This window comes from Ranitomeya imitator, chromosome 4 (assembly GCF_032444005.1).
Source record: "Ranitomeya imitator isolate aRanImi1 chromosome 4, aRanImi1.pri, whole genome shotgun sequence".
Classification (NCBI taxonomy): Eukaryota; Metazoa; Chordata; class Amphibia; order Anura; family Dendrobatidae; genus Ranitomeya; species Ranitomeya imitator.
Window position 1 is genome coordinate 584,698,163 of NC_091285.1, and position 21,414 is coordinate 584,719,576.

The following is a 21,414-nucleotide window of genomic DNA, read 5'->3' on the forward strand; positions in this document are numbered from 1 at the left end:
CAAGAAATGCAAACAGACTAAGCAGCTCACAAAGAAATTCTGTGAGACGGAAGTCATTTTATCTGTGTAAGTCTTTGGAGGCTTGATCTAAGACGTCGTAGGCTTACATTGAAGGGGGCAGCTTTGCCCATCCACAGCAAGTTGGCAAAAAAGGGGAGCGCACATGTGGGACTGGAAAGGTGCTGGAAACCGGGAAAGATGGTGATCGGTAACCATATTAACCCCTTAACAACCGCCGATACGCCTTTTAATGGCGGCCGCTAAGGGTACTTAAACCACAGCACCGTTAATTAACGGCGCTGTGGAAAAAGTAAATAGTGCCCCCCAGAGTCCGATTTTCTCCGGGGTCTCGGCTGCCGGGGGTAGCTGAGACCCCAGAGAACATGATTCGGGAAGGTTTTTACCGACCCCGCTTTTGCGATCGCCGGTAATTAACCGTTTACTGGCGATCGCAAAAAAAAAGCGATTTCTTTTTAATTTCTCTGTCCTCCGATGTGATCGCACATCAGAGGACAGAGAAATGGGGTCCCAGGTAGCCCCCCAATACTTACCTGTCTCCCCCGGTGCTTCGCGTGGCTCCCAATGGGCGCCGCCATCTTTTTCCGGCAAAAAAATGGCGGGCGCATGCGCAGTGCGCCCGCCGGCCGGCAGCGGGAGAATCTTTGGGGTCTCGGCTGCCGGGGGTAGCTGAGACCTCAAAGAACATGATCGGGGTTGGTTTTACCGACCCCTGTTTTGCGATCGCCGGTAATTAACTGTTTACCGGCGACCGCAAAAAAAAAAAAAAAGCAAAGTGTAATTCTCTGTCCTCTGATGTGATCGCACATCAGAGGACAGAGAAATAGGGGGATTCGGGGACCCTGCCATACTTACCGGTGTCCCTGGGTCCTCCTGCTGCTCCTCCTGGCCGCCGGCGTCTTCATGGCAAAAGAAAATGGCGGGCGCATGCGCAGTGCGCCCGCCATCTGTCGCCATCTGCTGGCCGGCAGGAGAAGAGCAGTTGGGGCTAAAATTAGGGCTAGGGTTAGGGCTAGGGTTAGGGCTAGGGTTAGTGTTAGGGCTAGGGTTAGGGCTAGGGTTGGGGCTAAATTTAGGGTTGGGGCTAAATTTAGGGTTAGGGTTGGGGCTAAATTTAGGGTTAGGGTTGGGGCTAAATTTAGGGTTAGGCTTCTTTCACACTTACGTCGGTACGGGGCCGTCGCAATGCGTCGGCCCGACATACCGACGCACGTTGTGAAAATTGTGCACAACATGGGCAGCGGATGTAGTTTTTCAACGAATCCGCTGCCCAATCTATGTCCTGGGGAGGAGGGGGCGGAGTTACGGCCACGGATGCGCGGTCAGAAATGGCGGACGCAACGTACAAAAAAAACGTTATATTGAACTTTTTTTGTGCCGACGGTCTGCCAAAACACAACTGATCCAGTGCACGACGTACGCGACGTGTGGCCATCCATCGCGATCCGTCGGCAATACAAGTCTATGGGCAAAAAATGCATCATGCGGGCACATTTGCAGGATCCGTTTTTTGTCCAAAACGACGGATTGCGACGGATGCCAAACGCAAGTGTGAAAGTAGCCTTAGGGCTAGGGTTAGGGTTGGGGCTAAAGTTAGGGCTAGGGTTGCGGCTAAAGTTAGGGTTAGAGTTGGGATTAGGGTTAGGGTTTGGATTAGGGTTAGGGTTGGCATTAGGGTTACGCTTGGGATTAGGGATAGGTTTGGGATTAGGGTTAAGGTTAGGGTTGTGATTAGGGGTGTATTGGGATTAGGGTTAGGTTTGAGGTTAGGGTTGAGATTAGGATTAGGGGTGTGTTGGATTTAGGGTTTTTATTAGGGTTATAGTTAGGGTTGACATTAGGGTTGTTTTGGGGTAAAGGTTGTGATTATCGTTAGGGTTAGTGATTAGGATTCTGGATCGGGTTGGGATTAGGGTTAGGGGTGTGTTGGGGTTAGGGTTGGAGCTAGAATTGGGGGGTTTCCACTGTTTAGGTACATCAGGGGGTCTCCAAAGACGACAGCCAATTTTGCGCTCAAAAAGTCAAATGGTGCTCCCTCCCTTCTGAGCTCTGCCGTGCGCCCAAACAGTGGTTTACCCCCACATATGGGGCATAAGCGTACTCGGGATAAATTGGACAACAACTTTAGTGGTCCAATTTCTCCTGTTACCCTTGTGAAAATAAAAACTTGGGGGCTACAAAATCTTTTTTGTGGAAAAAAAAATATTTTTTTATTTTCACGACTCTACATGCTAAACTTCTGTGAAGCACTTGGGCATTCAAAGTTCTCACCACACATCTAGATAAGTTCCTTGGGGGGTCTAGTTTCCAAAATGGGGTCACTTGTGGGGGGTTACTACAGTTTAGGTACATCAGGGGCTCTGCAATCGCAACATAACGCCCACAGACCATTCTATCTAAGTCTGCATTCCAAAACGGTGCTCCTTCCCTTCCGAGCTCTGCCGTGCGCCCAAACAGTGGTTTACCCCCACATATGGCACATCATTGTACTCGGGATAAATTGGACAACAACTATTGCGGTCCAATTTCTCCTGTTACCCTTGTGAAAATAAAAACTTGGGGGCTAAAAAATGTTTTTTTGTGGAAAAAAAATATTTTTTATTTTCACGACTCTGCATTACAAACTTCTGTGAAGCACTTGGGCATTCAAAGTTCTCACCACACATCTAGATACGTTCCATAGGGGGTCTAGTTTCCAAAATGGGGTCACTTGTGGGGGGTTTCTCCTGTTTAGGCACATCATGGGCTCTCCAAACGCGACATGGCGTCCGATCTCAATTCCAGCCAATTCTACATTGAAAAAGTAAAACGGCACTCCTTCTCTTCCAAGCTCTGCGGTGCGCCCAAACAGTGGTTTACCCCCACATATGGGGTATTGACGTACTCAGGAGAAATTGCACAACAACTTTTGTAGTCTAATTTCTGCTGTTACCCTTGTGAAAATAAAAATTTGTGGGCAAAAATATCATTTTTGTAGAAAAAAATGTGATTTTTTTATTTTCACGGTTCTACGTTATAAACTTCTGTGAAGCACCTGGGGGTTTAAAGTGCTCACCACACATCTAAATAAGTTCCTTAAGAGGTCTAGTTTCCAAAATGGGGTCACTTGTGGGGGGTTTCCACTGTTTAGGCACATCAGGGGCTCTCCAAACGCGACATGGCGTCCAATCTCAATTCCTGCCAATTCTACATTGAAAAAGTACAACGGCAGTCCTTCTCTTCCAAGCTCTGCGGTGCGCCCAAACAGTGGTTTACCCCCACATATGGGGTATTGGCGTATTCAGGATAAATCGCACAACAACTTTTGTGGTCTAATTTCTCCTGTTACCCTTGTGAAAATAAGAATTTGTGGGCGAAAAGATCATTTTTGTGTAAACAAATGCAATTTTTTATTTTCACGGCTCTACGTTATAAACTTCTGTGAAGCTCTTGGGGGTTCAAAGTGCTCGCCACACATCTAGATAAGTTCCTTAAGGGGTCTAGTTTCCAAAATGGTGTCATTTGTGGGGGGTTTCCATTGTTTAGGCACATCAGGGGCTCTCTAAACGTGACATGGCGTCCGATCTCAATTCCAGCCAATTCTGCACTGAAAAAGTCAAACGGCGCTCCTTCACTTCCAAGTTCTGTGGTGCGCCCAAAAAGTGGTTTACCCCCACATATGGGGTATTGGCGTATTCAGGAGAAATTGCATAATAAAATATATGGTTACATTTCTGTTTTTACACTTGTGAAAATAAAAAAAATGGTTCTGAATTAAAATGCTTGCAAAAAAAAGTTAAATGTTCATTTTTTCCTTCCACATTGTTTCAGTTCCTGTGAAGCACGTAAAGGGTTAATAAACTTCTTGAATGTGGTTTTGAGAACCTTGAGGGGTGTAGTTTTTAGAATGGTGTCATACTTCGTTATTTTCTATCATATAGACCCCTCAAAATCACTTCAAATGTGATGTGGTCCCTAAAAAAAATGGTGTTGTAAAAATGAGAAATTGCTGGCCAACTTTTAACCCTTATAACTCCCTAACAAAAAAAAATTTTGTTTCCAAAATTGTGCTGATGTAAAGTAGACATGTGGGAAATGTTATTTATTAACTATTTTTCGTGACATATCTCTCTGATTTAAGGGCATAAAAATGCAAAGTTTGAAAATTGCAAAATTTTAAAAATTTTTCGCCATATTTCCGTTTTTTTCATAAATAATCGCAAATAATATCGAAGAAATGTTACCACTAACATGAAGTACAATATGTCACGAAAAAACAGTCTCAGAATCAGCGGGATCCGTTGAAGCGTTCCAGAGTTATAACCTCATAAAGTGACAGTGGTCAGAATTGTAAAAATTGGCTCGGTCATTAAGTACCAAATTGGCTCTGTCACTACGGGGTTAATACACTTACACATCACTGTATAAGTAATTAAGACAGTTTATGAAATTAAAATATTGTCGGCAGGGCTGTGGAGTCGGAGTCGTGGAGTCTGAGCTCATTTTGGTGTAGTCGAAGTTGGTATAAAATGGACCGACTCCTAAAATATATGATAAATTAATATAGTATAATAAATACAGTAGTTCAATGCAGTTTGTGGGGAATATTTTTTTTCATAAGAATTTGGGAAAGTTATGAAATGTCCTATAAATGTCTGTGCTATTCCTGATCTAACGTCTAGACTTTTAGCTGAGATGAATCTGTGCTGCAGTTTATGTTCATGATAAGTAGTGAGGCTCCTCCTCTACAGATAAGGGGAAAAAATAACAAACACACATGGAAGGAGAGCCTTCATTCATCTCAGAACTTCTGCAGTGAACAGGAAAGCAGGATTAAAGAAGGTAAGTACTTCCTAAAGCATATCTAAACTTTCAATAAACTGTGCATAAATCAATAGTCCAGTATATTTTGTCTCTGTATGCTTGATGCTTTAGTTTGTTTTTCCTCTTAGCTCATGTTTGGAGAAATTAGCTTCCCTGATGACTTACCGTATATACTCGAGTATAAGCCGACCCGAGTATAAGCCGACCCCCTAATTTTGCCACAAAAAACTGGGAAAACTTATTGACTCGATTATAAGCCTAAGGTGGAAATGCAGCATTTACCGGTGAATTTCAAAAATAAAAATAGATCATTATTTCCCCATAGCTGTGCCATATAGTGCTCTGCACCGTTCATATTGCCCCATATCTGTGCCCCATATATGCTCTGCACCGTTCATTTTTGCCCAATATCTGTGCCCCATACAGTGCTCTGCACCGTTCATATTGCCCCATAGATGCTGCACAGATGCCCCATATAGTGCTCTGCAGCGTTCATTGTGCCCCATAGATGCTGCACAGATGCCCCATAGATGCTGCACAGATGCCCCATATAGTGCTCTGCAGCGTTCATTGTGCCCCATAGATGCTGCACAGATGCCCCATATATTGCTCTGCAGCGTTCATTGTGCCCCATAGATGCTGCACAGATGCCCCATATAGTGCTCTGCAGCGTTCATTGTGCCCCATAGATGCTGCATAGATGCCCCATATAGTGCTCTGCAGCGTTCATTGTGCCCCATAGATGCTGCACAGATGCCCCATATATTGCTCTGCAGCGTTCATTGTGCCCCATAGATGCTGCACAGATGCCCCATATAGTGCTCTGCAGCGTTCATTGTGCCCCATAGATGCTGCACAGATGCCCCATATAGTGCTCTGCAGCGTTCATTGTGCCCCATAGATGCTGCACAGATGCCCCATATAGTGCTCTGCAGCGTTCATTGTGCCCCATAGATGCTGCACAGATGCCCCATATAGTGCTCTGCAGCGTTCATTGTGCCCCATAGATGCTGCACAGATGCCCCATATAGTGCTCTGCAGCGTTCATTGTGCCCCATAGATGCTGCACAGATGCCCCATATAGTGCTCTGCAGCGTTCATTGTGCCCCATAGATGCTGCACAGATGCCCCATATATTGCTCTGCAGCGTTCATTGTGCCCCATAGATGCTGCACAGATGCCCCATATAGTGCTCTGCAGCGTTCATTGTGCCCCATAGATGCTGCACAGATGCCCCATATAGTGCTCTGCAGCGTTCATTGTGCCCCATAGATGCTGCACAGATGCCCCATATAGTGCTCTGCAGCGTTCATTGTGCCCCATAGATGCTGCACAGATGCCCTATAGTGCTCTGCAGCGTTCATTGTGCCCCATAGATGCTGCACAGATGCCCCATATATTGCTCTGCAGCGTTCATTGTGCCCCATAGATGCTGCACAGATGCCCCATATAGTGCTCTGCAGCGTTCATTGTGCCCCATAGATGCTGCACAGATGCCCCATATAGTGCTCTGCAGCGTTCATTGTGCCCCATAGATGCTGCACAGATGCCCCATATAGTGCTCTGCAGCGTTCATTGTGCCCCATAGATGCTGCACAGATGCCCCATATATTGCTCTGCAGCGTTCATTGTGCCCCATAGATGCTGCACAGATGCCCCATATAGTGCTCTGCAGCGTTCATTGTGCCCCATAGATGCTGCACAGATGCCCCATATAGTGCTCTGCAGCGTTCATTGTGCCCCATAGATGCTGCACAGATGCCCCATATAGTGCTCTGCAGCGTTCATTGTGCCCCATAGATGCTGCACAGATGCCCCATATAGTGCTCTGCAGCGTTCATTGTGCCCCATAGATGCTGCACAGATGCCCCATATAGTGCTCTGCAGCATTCATTGTGCCCCATAGATGCTGCACAGATGCCCCATATAGTGCTCTGCAGCGTTCATTGTGCCCCATAGATGCTGCACAGATGCCCCATATAGTGCTCTGCAGCGTTCATTGTGCCCCATAGATGCTGCACATAAATCTGTGCCATGGCCGCTGCTGCTGCAATAAAAAGAAAAAAACACATACTCACCTCTCTTGATTGCAGCTCCCAGCGTCTCGTTCCGGCGTCTCCCCGCTCTGACTGATCAGGCAGAGGGCGCCGCACACACTATATGCGTCATCGCGCCCTCTGACCTGAACAGTCAGAGCGGAGAGACGCCGGGAAGATGGAGCGGCGCCCGGCGGCTGGAACGTGGACAGGTGAATATAACATACTCACCTAGTCCCGGCGATCCTCGCGCTGTCCCTGCCTTCCTCCCCGTCTTCTGTGCTGCAGCCTCTTCCTGTCAGCGGTCACCGGCACCGCTGATTAGAGAAATGAATAGGCGGCTCCACCCCTATGGGAGGTGGAGCCGCCTATTCATTTCTGTAATGAGCGGTCCCACGTGACCGCTGAAGAGGGGAAGAAGCTGCAGCACAGAAGACGGGGAGGAAGGCAGGGACAGCGCGAGGATCGCTGGGACTAGGTAAGTATGCCTCAGCGCCCTCACCCGCCGACCGCATCGCTACCGTGACTCGAGTATAAGCCGAGAGGGGCACTTTCAGCCCAAAAATTTGGGCTGAAAATCTCGGCTTATACTCGAGTATATACGGTATATACACTATACATAGAATATAAGGGGAAAAACTTTTTTCTAACATCTCAAATTCAGAAATACAGTAACAGGATGGATGAGAACATATATATGTTTGTGTGTTCTGCAATATGATTCAGCACAAACATGCTCCCTCCCTCCCCCCCTCTTCATAGACTGTAAAGAAATATGATGTGAAGCATTTAGTGAGCTGTACCCTGAGACAAACCTGACACTGAAAGTTCAGCATAAAGCTATCTAACGTATTTTACAAACTTTATACTTATCATCTGTCCTATTGATTTATGCAAAGATTGTTTTATTTATTCTTGAAAGAATTACAATATACCTTATTTTTTCACAGGACAAAAATATTTTGAGAATATTTTGAGATAATTACAAAATGTCTAAAAAGCATCTTATGAAGTCAGCTGTATTTGAGCATTTTACAGTGACTCAAGATGAAAAACATTTTGTGTGTCAGTGTATAAGTGACCCGGATGAAAACAAATGCTATGATAACAAAATCAGTGCATACTCAGGCAGTGATAAAAATGCTCCTTCAAGAGCTTCCAATCTAAGAAGACATTTACAACGCTGCCACCCATAAATTTACAAGGCTGTGATTGAAAAAGATCACAGCAGCACAAACAAACCAGAGACCAGCACTTCTTGCCAGGCAAAGGAGGAGGAAAGAGCGTCTCAAACATCAGTTACAAGATATTTTGTAAGTGACAAAGTTACTGCAACAATGACAGAAGATGTGTTTTAAAGACAGCTCATCAAGCTTGTTGTGAAGGACTGTGTACCATTATCATTATTTGCATGACCAGAATTTACAGCTCTTAATGGAGAAATGGTCTACAAACTTGGTGTTTCTCTTAAAAGAGAAAGTATTAGAAAATTAGTGATTGAAGAAGCCCTTAACCAAAAGGAAGATCTTAAAAAGACTCTCAAGAGACGCTTTGTATTTCTTAAAATGGATGCATGCACACATCAGTGAACTATTTTGCTATCAATGTTCAATATGTTAGTGACAACAAAAAAATTGTTACTAAAACGCCGGCAGTAAAAGATACTAAAGCTCATCACACCAGCCAGGTTCTCTAGGCCTTAGTGAAAAAGTTCTGCAAGAACTAAAAAAAACAGGTTCTTGCTATTGTAACTGATAATGCTGCAAACATGATAACTACAATTAAACTGATGAATGGGAATAATGAAGGTGAATAGCAGCTAGAAGAACATTTCACATTCAGTATGTTGGCGATGGAAGGCCACAGTCTTGTTCCCATAACGCAGGAACAAACAGATATTACTACAGAAGAACAGCAAAATGATTCTTTGCAATTAGATGATCTTGTTAAAGCTGCTTCACACCTCTTTCCTATTTATCACATGCGCTGTACTGTGCACACGCAGATGCTGGCAATAAGAGACAGTGAGGAAACTGGCTATTGCTGCCAGAACCCCTAAAATTGATTCCATCTTGAAGAGACGTGCTGGAAAAGGTGCAATTGTGGATCAAGCCACTCAGTGGAGCAGCACCTATTTAATGATTGATTGCTTGAGCTGAAACCCTTCCTTGTAGATATGGCCAACCCTCAGGGAACACTACATGAAGGTGAATGGGCACAGGTGGCTGAATTGAAGGAATTTCAAGTTAAATCCTCAGCTTGTAACTTTTTAGTCACTGTAAATGGGTGATGAATCATCACCCATTTACAGTGACTAAAAAGTTACAAGCTGAGGATTTAACTCCTGGCATTTTTATAAAGGAGTGGAAGAACTTGTTTCTTTGCCTGTTCCAAAGAGCAGGTTTAATTTCAGATGGCATTGCTGCTTCAATGAAACAGAGAGAGACACTGCTATTGGAAAATAAAGCTCTTCTGACAGCTGTTTTTGTGTACCAGAGTCATCGTATATTGCTGGATGATCAACAGCTTACTAAAGGAAAAGAAGCTTTGATTGAGGTAGCAGTTAGGATGAGTGGGATACAGGAAGGCCAAAAGCAAGAGGATTCGGGTCCTGTCAGTGCTGCTGCTGCTGCTGCCATTCCTTCATCCTCATCAGATGGGGAGTTTGATTTTTGACAAGTATTTGAACGACATGGAGCAGGCAAAGCGTTGCTGCAGGGAAAAATATTCCACTCCCATAGAAACAGATTGACCATATTTCAGCAATGTTTTTTCACTTGCTCTCAAAGAAGTAGAAGAGTTCAATTGTTCATCATAACTGACTGTGCACGAGGCAATTCCTATATACCCTGAAATTGTTAGAGATGTCGCCCACGTGGTTACTGCTTTACCATCAACCCAAGTTAGTGTAGAGAGGTTGTTCTCTAGCCTTAAAATAATTAGGTTAGATGTGAGGTCATCTATAAAAGAGGATGTGATTGAGGTGATACTATTTCTCAGAAAAAAATCATAGACTACAGAAGGGCTTTTTTGCAGTATGTTCATGTACTCATTATGTTAACTAGGGGGCAGGTCAGTGAGGGATCAGTGACCGGCCAGCAGTCTGCATTACGAATACCTAATCAGAACACCACATGAAGACCCCCACAGGCCGCCCGAGAGCACGAGCATATCATTAACTCAGAACTGAAAATGAAGATTAAACAAAAACCACAAGACGGATTTCATCACCCAGGTATCATTATAATCAGTATAACGGCACCGACCTGACACTGTCTGCACAATCCTGCTGACAGGTTCCTTTAAGTTCTGGAAACCTCCTTTTGATAAATAGTTCATATTAATATAGTATTTATATAGTATAGTATAGGCATATTATTACCATAGAGGCCCAGAACCTTTGAGCTGCGCATGTGACCTAAATACCAGGGAATTCTTCAGGAGAGGAATCTTTTAAATTTAGTTTTGCACGAGTCTGTGCTGCTCTAATTTAGGGAAAAATTATTAAAGTGTTGCAGGACAATTGGTAAATTTGGCACATTTTACACCAGAAAAAAAGCACAAATGCTGCGATAATTTCCCTCCTTCACTGGGCCGAGTACTGACCCCACTGGGCTGGGTACTTACCCCACTGGGCCAGATACTAACCCCACTGGGCCGGATACTGACCCCTCTGGGCCATGTACTGACCCCACTGGGCCGAGTACTGACCCCACTGGGCCACGTACTGACCCTACTGGGCCGAGTACTGACCCCACTGGGCCAGGTACTGACCCCACTGAGCCGGGTGCTGACCCCACTGGGCCGGGTGCTGACCCCACTGGGCCATGTACTGACCCACTGGGACGAGTATTGACCCCACTGGGCCAGGTACTGACCCCACTGAGCCGGGTGCTGACCCCACTGGGTAGGGTGCTGACCCCACTGGGCCATGTACTGACCCACTGGGACGAGTATTGACCCCACTGGGCCAGGTACTGACCCCACTGAGCCGGGTGCTGACCCCACTGGGCCGGGTGCTGACCCCACTGGGCCATGTACTGACCCACTGGGACGAGTATTGACCCCACTGGGCCAGGTACTGACCCCACTGAGCCGGGTGCTGACCCCACTGGGCCGGGTGCTGACCCCACTGGGCCATGTACTGACCCACTGGGACGAGTATTGACCCCACTGGGCCAGGTACTGACCCCACTGAGCCGGGTGCTGACCCCACTGGGCCGGGTGCTGACCCCACTGGGCCATGTACTGACCCACTGGGACGAGTATTGACCCCACTGGGCCAGGTACTGACCCCACTGAGCCGGGTGCTGACCCCACTGGGCCGGGTACTGACCCCCCACTTGGTCTGGTACTGACCCCACTTGGCCCGGTACTGACCCCACTTGGCCCGGTACTGACCCCACTGGGTCCGGTACTGCTGGTCTCTGTAATATATCAATACATACACGTCTATGGCACAGAGGTAGCCGTGTAGTCAGTAGCTATATACCTTGAATTGTTTACAGTACCAAGATTTTTTAACTATTTAATTAATAATATATTTTGGGCATTTAGTATCAGACACTATTTATAGATATTTGGTTGCCACTTTTTTGGCGTTATGCTACATTTCCATGAATTGGATGGTTTATGCTGAAACTCACTGGAAATTCTGTAGTGTGAATTTCTAGCAAAGTGTGACTTTTTGTTGGGACTCTGCAAAAATCTGTACACATGGTATTAAAGGGGATGTCCAGTTAAAATGAAATGTCACCTATTCACAGGAAAAGTGATGACTTATTTATTGGTGTAAGTCCGACTACTGGGACCCTCACTGATTAGCAGTTGTTAGAGTGGAGCGGGAGCGTATGCCGACTTGCCATGCCATTCATTCTCTATGTGGCTACCAGAAATGGCCAAGCACAACGCTGCACTCTCTAACCCCAAAGAATGGAGCACCGGCTCCTCTCCATTGTAATAAGGATAGCAGTGCTTTGTTCTGCCAATTGGTGCCGATCCTACCGGTTGGTCCCTAAGTTATCACCCATCCTGTGGATACGTGATAAGGTGATAATTCATTTTCACTAAACAACTTAAGAGTAGAGGCAGAACCAGTAGTAAAGACTGGTAGGACATGTGCCCGGGAGATGGATGCCAGTGGTGTGCCAGTAATACACTTTGTTCTCCTCAGTTAGATACAAGCAGAAGCCTAACAATAGTTGGGACAGGGTTTGCCGCCACACACGGCCCACTTTTGCAGACCAATCCTGATAAAACCCCAAGGTATTTGGGGGCCCTGATGACAATTTTTCATCGAAGTCGAAAAGCTTCAAGTTACAACATTGGCTACAAGGCTAGCTCATGACTGTGTGAGGGGTTTTTTACACCCTGACTAGGGAGACTTGATCACTTCTGGATCGCCCAGATGTTTATCGTTCAAACCGTCACTACGTAGTGTATAGCACATCCGGACTCCCAGTAGAGAAGGCAGACATGGCTTGTTACCGTCTCTGCCTTCCAGATCAATATATACAAATTGCTGAACAAGCGCTATGTAAACAGCACTTCCGCATCCTGACCAGCAGTCCTCTGATCACTGGCTACAAAAGAATTCTTACTGAAAGGGGAACACATTTTTAATGTATTTTAGTGGTCTTTTGTGGTCATAAAAAATAAGTGAAAAACAAGACAGGTATTTCCTTACATTTTTTTATTAACACTGCTTTTGCCCACCAAAAATTAAAAAAAAGTATTAAAATAACATAAAAATTAGGAACCACAGATCACAAAAAAAGATGCAAAAATTATTTAAATATAGAAACGAAAAAAAAAAAAATAATTTTGTTGCTCTTTAAACTGCATGTATGAAAAAAGAAACCAAAAATGTATCTAGGCACGAAGGAGGGGTAAATTACCTGGTCCTGAACTGGTTAATATTGATTAGGTATTTTCATATTATTTATTAATTTTGTGCATTTTTGTTCATTTGTACTATTCGTTTTATACATTGCGTGAGTGACAAAAGACCAGAAGAGACTGACTCGCTAAGGCTACGTTCACACTAGCGTTCTGCTAGTGTGCGTCGCCTTAGCGTCGGGCGACGCAGCGGCGACGCACGCGTCATGCGCCCCTATGTTTAACATGGGGGACGCATGCGTTTTTGTGTGTTGCGTTTTGCAACACTTGCGTCTTTTTTGCCGCTAGCGTCGGACCAAGAAAACGCAGCAAGTTGCATTTTTCTTGCGTCCGATTTTCGGCAAAAAACGACGCACGCGTCGCAAAACGCAGCGTTTTTGCGTGCGTTTTGCCGCGTTTTTGTGTGCGTCGTGCGTTGCGTCGCCGACGCAGCGGCGCGCAACGCTAGTCTGAACGTAGCCTAAATCAAGGAGACACTACCCAAGCACCAGACTGATGTGGACACTCCATGTTGCTCGAGTTTGCATTTCCAATGCTTAAAATGTGTTAAAATGTAATAATGTTATTAATTGAAATTAATTATGCTTCCATGCACTTTTTCCCTACCAGCATCCTGTACCCAAACCATGCAGTACTGTAGCCAGCTTTGCTGTCTACTTTACCTTGCTCGTGAAATAGCGTTGACCCACTCATCGCAGTCACTGGAATCCTCCGTACGCAGCTCCAAGGGCTTCTGATTCTCGTGATTAAAGTTGATGATGAAACAATACTGTCAAAAAAAAAGACACAGTCAGCAAAATACCCCAAAAGCACCGAAAATATCCAGAGGCCGTGCACAGAGAATACCTAAGTAACAGAACGGGTAGAAAACGCACCCTGCTAAATGGATAGGATTCTGATAAAAAAAAACTGTAATTCCTCTACCATTTATGATCCCGTCCCTGTAATACCCTTATATTATGCAATTCTCTTAGTTTTTTCTACTTACAATTTCTTAACATTATTATAAAGTGACTGCAGAGAAGATATAAATAAAAAATGAAAATTTAATGTATACGGTAATTAAAAGTCATAAAAAAAGGAAATGATCCAAAAAAAAACTAAAAGTTATGTTCACAGACTTTTTTATGTGTATTTTCGAGCGGATTCTACTAAAAACGTACAGAAAAAACTGAATCAAATACTCTCTATCAGAAATTTGTTGGGGAAAAAAACTTGCTGTATAAACAGCAACATGGATTTTTGACTGGAGCTTATTGATAGAGTGACTGAAGTGGTTTTGATATGATTTTAGGATGGATCTATTTCAAAATCCACAAAACAAAAGCTGTGTGTGAACACACTTAAAATAGGTCAGTGCTAGTTTATAAAATCCGTTGGATCAGCAGTTTATTATGAATAAACCCTTCCATAAAGTGGCTTTGCCATGCAGAAAATGTATTGTTCCTTGTGGCTTCAGTGTTCCTTGGTGGTCCGTTATAAGACCACCGACTGTTTTAGGTGGCAGCCTGCATTCAACTTGTGAGCTGGTCCTCTCTCGGTATCTTGGCACTTGGTGGTCTCAGGATGCTACACAGAGTGAGATTTACTTTCACCGCAGCCCCTTACAATTGCTATAAATCGTGGCATCATCAACCATCAGGGCCGAATGACGGACATCTGGGCAAAGGGCTCTGAAGGTCATGGGCCGATTACCATTGTCCACTATAGACTTCATACAATTGATTTCTATTGTTTTTGATGAAGTTATTACATGAATTTTCTGCTGATTATTCAATTCCTTGAGTCATGTTTCAGACAAAATGGCAGTGGCCTCTTTTTGCCCATAGACCTTGGACTCTGGCTTGAAATCCACCCCTACTATGCATTTTTATTCCTTGAACCCACTTATGGCTTTCCGTTTGCCTCTATTTTACTGTCAGGCGCAGCTCTGTACCCACATGAGGATAAGTCACTGCCCCCAATGCACGTCAGATCTCACGTTCACTCCATCAGCACCATTATAGTCTATGGCCTTGTCGGCACATACGCCCGAATCCCATTTTTCACGGGGGTCCAGATGTAAGCCCCAACGTGACCAATTAACAAGAGACAAAAAAGCACCCTAACTCTGGAAAATTGCCAAAATCTTTCTTGCTTAAGAAAAGACAGAGTGCCAGTTCACTGAGGTATCAGATTACAGGTCCTTAGTGAAGTTAATGGCATGTGCAAGGCGAGAAAAAGAGTGAAAAAGAGAGTAAAGTTACCTTCCCCGCAATGAAATGGGATTTATGGAAATCTCCTGAACTCCGTGTTTTTTTAACTCAGCGTAAACTGAACCACGGTGCGTGTTTTAAATCTGGAGCATGTCAATTTCTCTTGCGGATATGCCAAGTTTTATGTGTGTTTTTTTTTCCATAGAATCGCTTAAGATGCAGAAAATCCGCAGGTAAAAAATTGTTTTCCAGTTTTAGTGTATTCCCACTGCGGAAATGCACTAAAAACGCCTTCAGTCTACACTTGACTGCATTAATAAAGTTTTGTCAGCCAAATACCAGGAAGTGCAAAAAAACAAAGCAGCTTTATTTAAAACATGACACGCCAACAGGAGACAAAAACTGCAACATCACGAGATAAAAACGCATGTAAAAAAACAAACTCACAAGCGGAATGGGAAAAAAATGCAAGTAACTTACAAGGGGTTGACCAATACTCAGAAACCCCTTCTCAATCAGCATGTTTGCCCCCGAGTAACATAAGAACACTTATACTCACATCCGTTTCAGCAGTCGCTCTCCAGGGGAAGACATCTGATACGTCCAAAGGTGGGTAAGTGAAGCCAGAACTGATTAGGCGCATGGTTCACATGACATAACAAAGTGACCCGATCCGCGGGACAGCAAGTGCCAATCCGTTGGAACTGCGTTGGCACTGGAGGTGAGTATAAGCGTTATCACTGTACTGGGAGCATATATGCTGATTGAGACTAGATTGTTCAAATAGTGGACAATCCCTTTAATTTAACTAAAAGGTGCAGAAAGTCTACGACATCAAAACCTCACCAAATACTCATCGTGTGCACATAGCATAGCAGACAAAACCAGACTGTCCTACTGCTTTCTAGTGTTTATTTCACCCAAAGCTGGATTAACAACTACACTGCTCAGTACAGTACACTGCTCATTACTTAGTACACTAATGTTTATCTCTCCCAAAGCTGGATTAACAACTACACTGATCAGTACTGTACACTGCTCATTACTTAGAACAGTAGTGTTTAGCTCTCCCAAAGCTGGATTAACAACTACACTGCTCAGTACTGTGCACTGTTCAGTACTCAGTACAGTAGTGTTTATCTCACCCAAAGCTGGATTAACAACTACACTGCTCAGTACTGTACACTACTCAGTACTCTAGTGTTTAACTCACCCAAAGCTGGATTAACAACTACACTGCTCAGTACTGTACACCGGTCAGTGCTCAGTACAGTAGTGTTTATCTCACCAAAAGCTGGATTAACAACTACACTGCTCAGTACTGTACACCGGTCAGTGCTCAATACAGTAGTGTTTATCTCACCAAAAGCTGGATTAACAACTATACTGCTCAGTACTCCTGTATGATGTTCTCCATCCACAAGATCTGAGACAACTGAAAATCAGAGATTGGAGGACGGCAAAAGGAAAAATAATTAAAATGCAGGATCTAAGTCATATAATGTTCAGCATTAGCATTATTCCTCAAGTACACACACAGGACAACTTATTCTGAACCTTACGGATTTAGTTGGGAGACAACCACACAACCTGCACATTTCCTTCTAAGAATAATTTAGATGATTTTTAGGACCTGCTATTCATACTGCTGCAATCATAAAACTTCCTATTCTGCATCAGGCCCAGATAATATGTGAGCAGGTAAACTTTGGATGAGAATGTCGCAGGCTGTCCATACATATTACAGTGATATCAGCCAGGAAACAAGATTTCTCTTCAAATTCCTGAATTGTGTATAGGCAGCTTTATCCTGACCCACTTTTAAGGCCATGTTCACACAGTGCGTTTTTTACCGCGGAACCGCGGCGGTTTTGCCGCTGCGGTTCCGCAGCTGTTTTCCATGCAGGGTACAGTACACTGTACCCTATGGAAAACAGGACACACTGTGCACATGGTCCGGAAATTGTAAAAAAAAAGACGCGCTGAATAGCTCCCGGAAAAAAGAAGGAGCATGTCAATTCTTTTTCCGGAGCCGCAGCGGTTCTGCACCCATAGACCTCCATTGTGAGGTCCAAACCGCAGTAAAACACGCAGATCAAAAATATATCTGCGGGTTTTACTGCGGTTTGATGTGCAGAACCGCTGCAGCAGGAAGTGCGGGGAGCGGGCGGAAGTGCGTGGGCGGAGTGTGGCTGCCCCCCCCGTGTTCCGATCCCGCCCCCCCGTGCTCCGATGCCCCCCCCCAGTGCTCCGATGCCCCCCCCCAGTGCTCTGATGCCCCCCCCCGTGCCCTAATCTCCCCCCCTTATACTCACCCGGCGTCCCGGTGTCCGTCCGGCCGTCTTCTCCCTGGGCGCCGCCATCTTGCAAAATGGCGGGCGCATGCGCAGTGCGCCCGCCGAATCTGCCGGCCGGCAGATTCGTTCCAAAGTGCATTTTGATCACTGAGATATAACCTATCTCAGTGATCAAAATAAAAAAATAGTAAATGACACCCCCCCCCCCTTTGTCACCCCCATAGGTAGGGACAATAAAAAAAATAAAGAATTTTTTTTTTTTTTCACTAAGGTTAGAATAGGGGAAGGGGTAGGGTTAGGGGTAGGGTTAGGGGTAGGGTTAGGGGTAGGGTTAGGGGTAGGGTTAGGGGTAGGGTTAGGGTTAGGGGTAGGGTTAGGGTTAGGGGTAGGGTTAGGGGTAGGGTTAGGGGTAGGGTTAGGGTTAGGGGTAGGGTTAGGGGTAGGGTTAGGGTATTTTCAGCCATTTTAACCCTAAAAAAATTCCTAGAAAACACACAGACTCTGGCTAGAAAACTGCATCAAAAAAACGCATCAAAAAACGCATCAAAAAACGCATCAAAAACGGACCAAAAAAGGACCAAAAAAAGGACCTGCGTTTTCTGCCAAGAGCTGCAGTTTTTTAAAAAACAGTCAGGAAAAAAAAAGGATGGAAATCCTGAACGTGTGAACATACCCACAGGGTCTACATGGAGTAACAAAAGACGAAGGAAGATATTAATTAAGGGGCTATGACATCAGACTAATGGGCCTTTAAAATGCGGTGAAATTTCCATCCGTCAATAACGAAAAAGTAGAGATCAGCAAAAATAGGACCTCTGCCTGACAAAGCTATCAAATCAATGATTTCCAAACACTGCATGCATATAAATCACCTCTACTTGTTGTCTAGATGCCTGGAACTGCATTGTTTGCCTTTTTACACTGTATGCAGATTTCACCTTTGTAATCTGTTTTTGTGAAAAAAAAGGCAAAATAATGTCTTGATAAAGAAATAATGGCGGAATTTTCCTCAATTGTTATCAGAATAATGTAGGAAATATGGTGCCAATATTCAAAAAGGGCTCTAAAAGTGAACCTGGAAATTATAGGCCAGTAAGTCTAACCTCTATTGTTGGTAAAATATTTGAAGGGTTTCTGAGGGATGTTATTCTGGATTATCTCAATGAGAATAACTGTTTAACTCCATATCAGCATGGGTTTATGAGAAATCGCTCCTGTCAAACCAATCTAATCAGTTTTTATGAAGAGGTAAGCTATAGACTGGACCACGGTGAGTCATTGGACGTGGTATATCTCGATTTTTCCAAAGCGTTTGATACCGTGCCGCACAAGAGGTTGGTACACAAAATGAGAATGCTTGGTCTGGGGGAAAATGTGTGTAAATGGGTTAGTAACTGGCTTAGTGATAGAAAGCAGAGGGTGGTTATAAATGGTATAGTCTCTAACTGGGTCGCTGTGACCAGTGGGGTACTGCAGGGGTCAGTATTGGGACCTGTTCTCTTCAACATATTCATTAATGATCTGGTAGAAGGTTTACACAGTAAAATATCGATATTTGCAGATGATACAAAACTATGTAAAGCAGTTAATACAAGAGAAGATAGTATTCTGCTACAGATGGATCTGGATAAGTTGGAAACTTGGGCTGAAAGGTGGCAGATGAGGTTTAACAATGATAAATGTAAGGTTATACACATGGGAAGAAGGAATCAATGTCACCATTACACACTGAACGGGAAACCACTGGGTAAATCTGACAGGGAGAAGGACTTGGGGATCCTAGTTAATGATAAACTTACCTGGAGCAGCCAGTGCCAGGCAGCAGCTGCCAAGGCAAACAGGATCATGGGGTGCATTAAAAGAGGTCTGGATACACATGATGAGAGCATTATACTGCCTCTGTACAAATCCCTAGTTAGACCGCACATGGAGTACTGTGTCCAGTTTTGGGCACCGGTGCTCAGGAAGGATATAATGGAACTAGAGAGAGTACAAAGGAGGGCAACAAAATTAATAAAGGGGATGGGAGAACTACAATACCCAGATAGATTAGCGAAATTAGGATTATTTAGTCTAGAAAAAAGACGACTGAGGGGCGATCTAATAACCATGTATAAGTATATAAGGGGACAATACAAATATCTCGCTGAGGATCTGTTTATACCAAGGAAGGTGACGGGCACAAGGGGGCATTCTTTGCGTCTGGAGGAGAGAAGGTTTTTCCACCAACATAGAAGAGGATTCTTTACTGTTAGGGCAGTGAGAATCTGGAATTGCTTGCCTGAGGAGGTGGTGATGGCGAACTCAGTCGAGGGGTTCAAGAGAGGCCTGGATGTCTTCCTGGAGCAGAACAATATTGTATCATACAATTAGGTTCTGTAGAAGGACGTAGATCTGGGGATTTATTATGATGGAATATAGGATGAACTGGATGGACAAATGTCTTTTTTCGGCCTTACTAACTACGTTACTATGTTACTAGATTAACATAATCTATGAAATCTGTCACAAGGTCTTTGCGGTTTAATCTGAGAGCAGCATAATGTAGGGACAGAGACCCTGATACTAGCAATGTGTCTCTTATTAGGCTCTGTGTTGTAGTTACAATACAATCAGTGTTTTATCAGCATGAGATTATCACTGCCTGACTAGGCCTCAAATGCAGGGCAGTCCAGCTAATCTGTGTAACCCCCGCCCCCACCACTGATTGGCAGACTGGTGACAATGCACAGTGTGTGCAGTAAGCTGCCAATCAGGGGTGTGGTGGGTTATATACAGCTCAGCATTCTGAGCACTGCTAAATCTACAGCTGAGAAAACAGAAATTCTTTAAGAAAATAAAGAAGCAGCCCAGTAAGGGACATATCGCTAGAATCAGGATTTCTGCCCTTACATCATGCTGGTATCAGATTACATAGCAAAAAAACCTGCTCACAAAATGCCTTTAAAAATAATTTTGCGTTTATAAACAGAATAAGAGAACTGAGTAAATATTTTAAATTACTTATCTTTATTTACAGGGGCAGCACGGTGGCGCAGTGGTTAGCACAGCAGCCTTGCAGCGCTGGAGTCCTGGGTTCAAACCCCACCAAGGACAACATCTGCAAAGAGTTTGTATGTTCTCTCCGTGTTTGCGTGGGTTTCCTCCGGGTACTCCGGTTTCCTCCCACATTCCAAAGACATACTGATAGGGAGTTTAGAATGTGAGCCCCAACGGGGACAGTGATGATAATGTGTGCAACTTGTAAAGCGCTGCGGAATATGTTAGCGCTATATAAAAATAAAGATTATTTATTTATTTACAGCCTGCATTATAGTGCACAGCTGCAGTCACAACCTTCAGAGCTGAAATCTCATACTGCACAGAGATAACTCTTCTGATTTAGATTGTGTAAAAAAATTTTTTGCACGTCAAATAAATGACATGTATCCTACTCCAGTTATAAAGAAATGGGATGTGTTGAGTTGTGAATACAGCTCTGGATTATAAAGCAGATAAAAAATTCACAGTTTTGGGGCACAACATATTTGCATGATTATTTGCCTTTTTTGTACTCTCTGAATGTTCTAAAAAGGGAAGCGGTGGTCTCCTGCAAACGGGGAAATTGACTATAAAGTATACCAGAAACTCGTGCAGATTGTAGCGCAAACCCACATTGGTATACAGCCGTTTAGAAATTTTGCGCTTTTTTTCCTCTCCTTGAACATTTGTTTTCTTCAGTTTTTTTTTTTGTACTTTTTCTTTTTTTTTTCACACTGATGTTTAGATACTTTTTTGCCACCCTCAAGGACCTATCACTTGCTAAAAAAAAACTTTGTAAAAATCCCTGAGTTCGGATTCTTCAGCTATTTTCCTTTTTTTGCTGCGTCACTCCATTCCAGAGATATTCACCAGTTGCTTTTGGAGTGCAGTATAGGACGTTTCTGCTTACAGACCAACTAAGTCTTTCTTCAGTCTTTTCTAGGATTGTACGCCTTCTCTTTGCCCTCCCAGATTCTGCCAATCACAGCTTGGCAACATCTGAGACTGCTAAATCAGCTGCCAAGCTGTAATTTACAGTGTCTGTAAAGGACTGGTGAAAGCAGAAGAGACTCTGAATGAACATCCAGTTGATATGCAAGCAGAGATTTCACAAACTGCGCTCCAAAAGTATCAAATTTGGTTATT

General features: G+C 44.1%; 1 protein-coding gene across 2 annotated transcripts in view; it reads right to left on the reverse strand.

Annotated features, from left to right (window-relative positions):
• The window catches only part of RASGRF1 (Ras protein specific guanine nucleotide releasing factor 1), a 109,005-nt gene that overhangs the window by 81,260 nt on the left and 6,331 nt on the right, over positions 1–21,414 (reverse strand). For both annotated transcript variants that reach the window (XM_069766478.1, XM_069766477.1), the window contains exon 2: positions 13,418–13,524. In XM_069766478.1, coding sequence (XP_069622579.1) covers positions 13,418–13,524 — 107 coding nt within the window. The remainder of the gene's footprint in view (positions 1–13,417; positions 13,525–21,414) is intronic.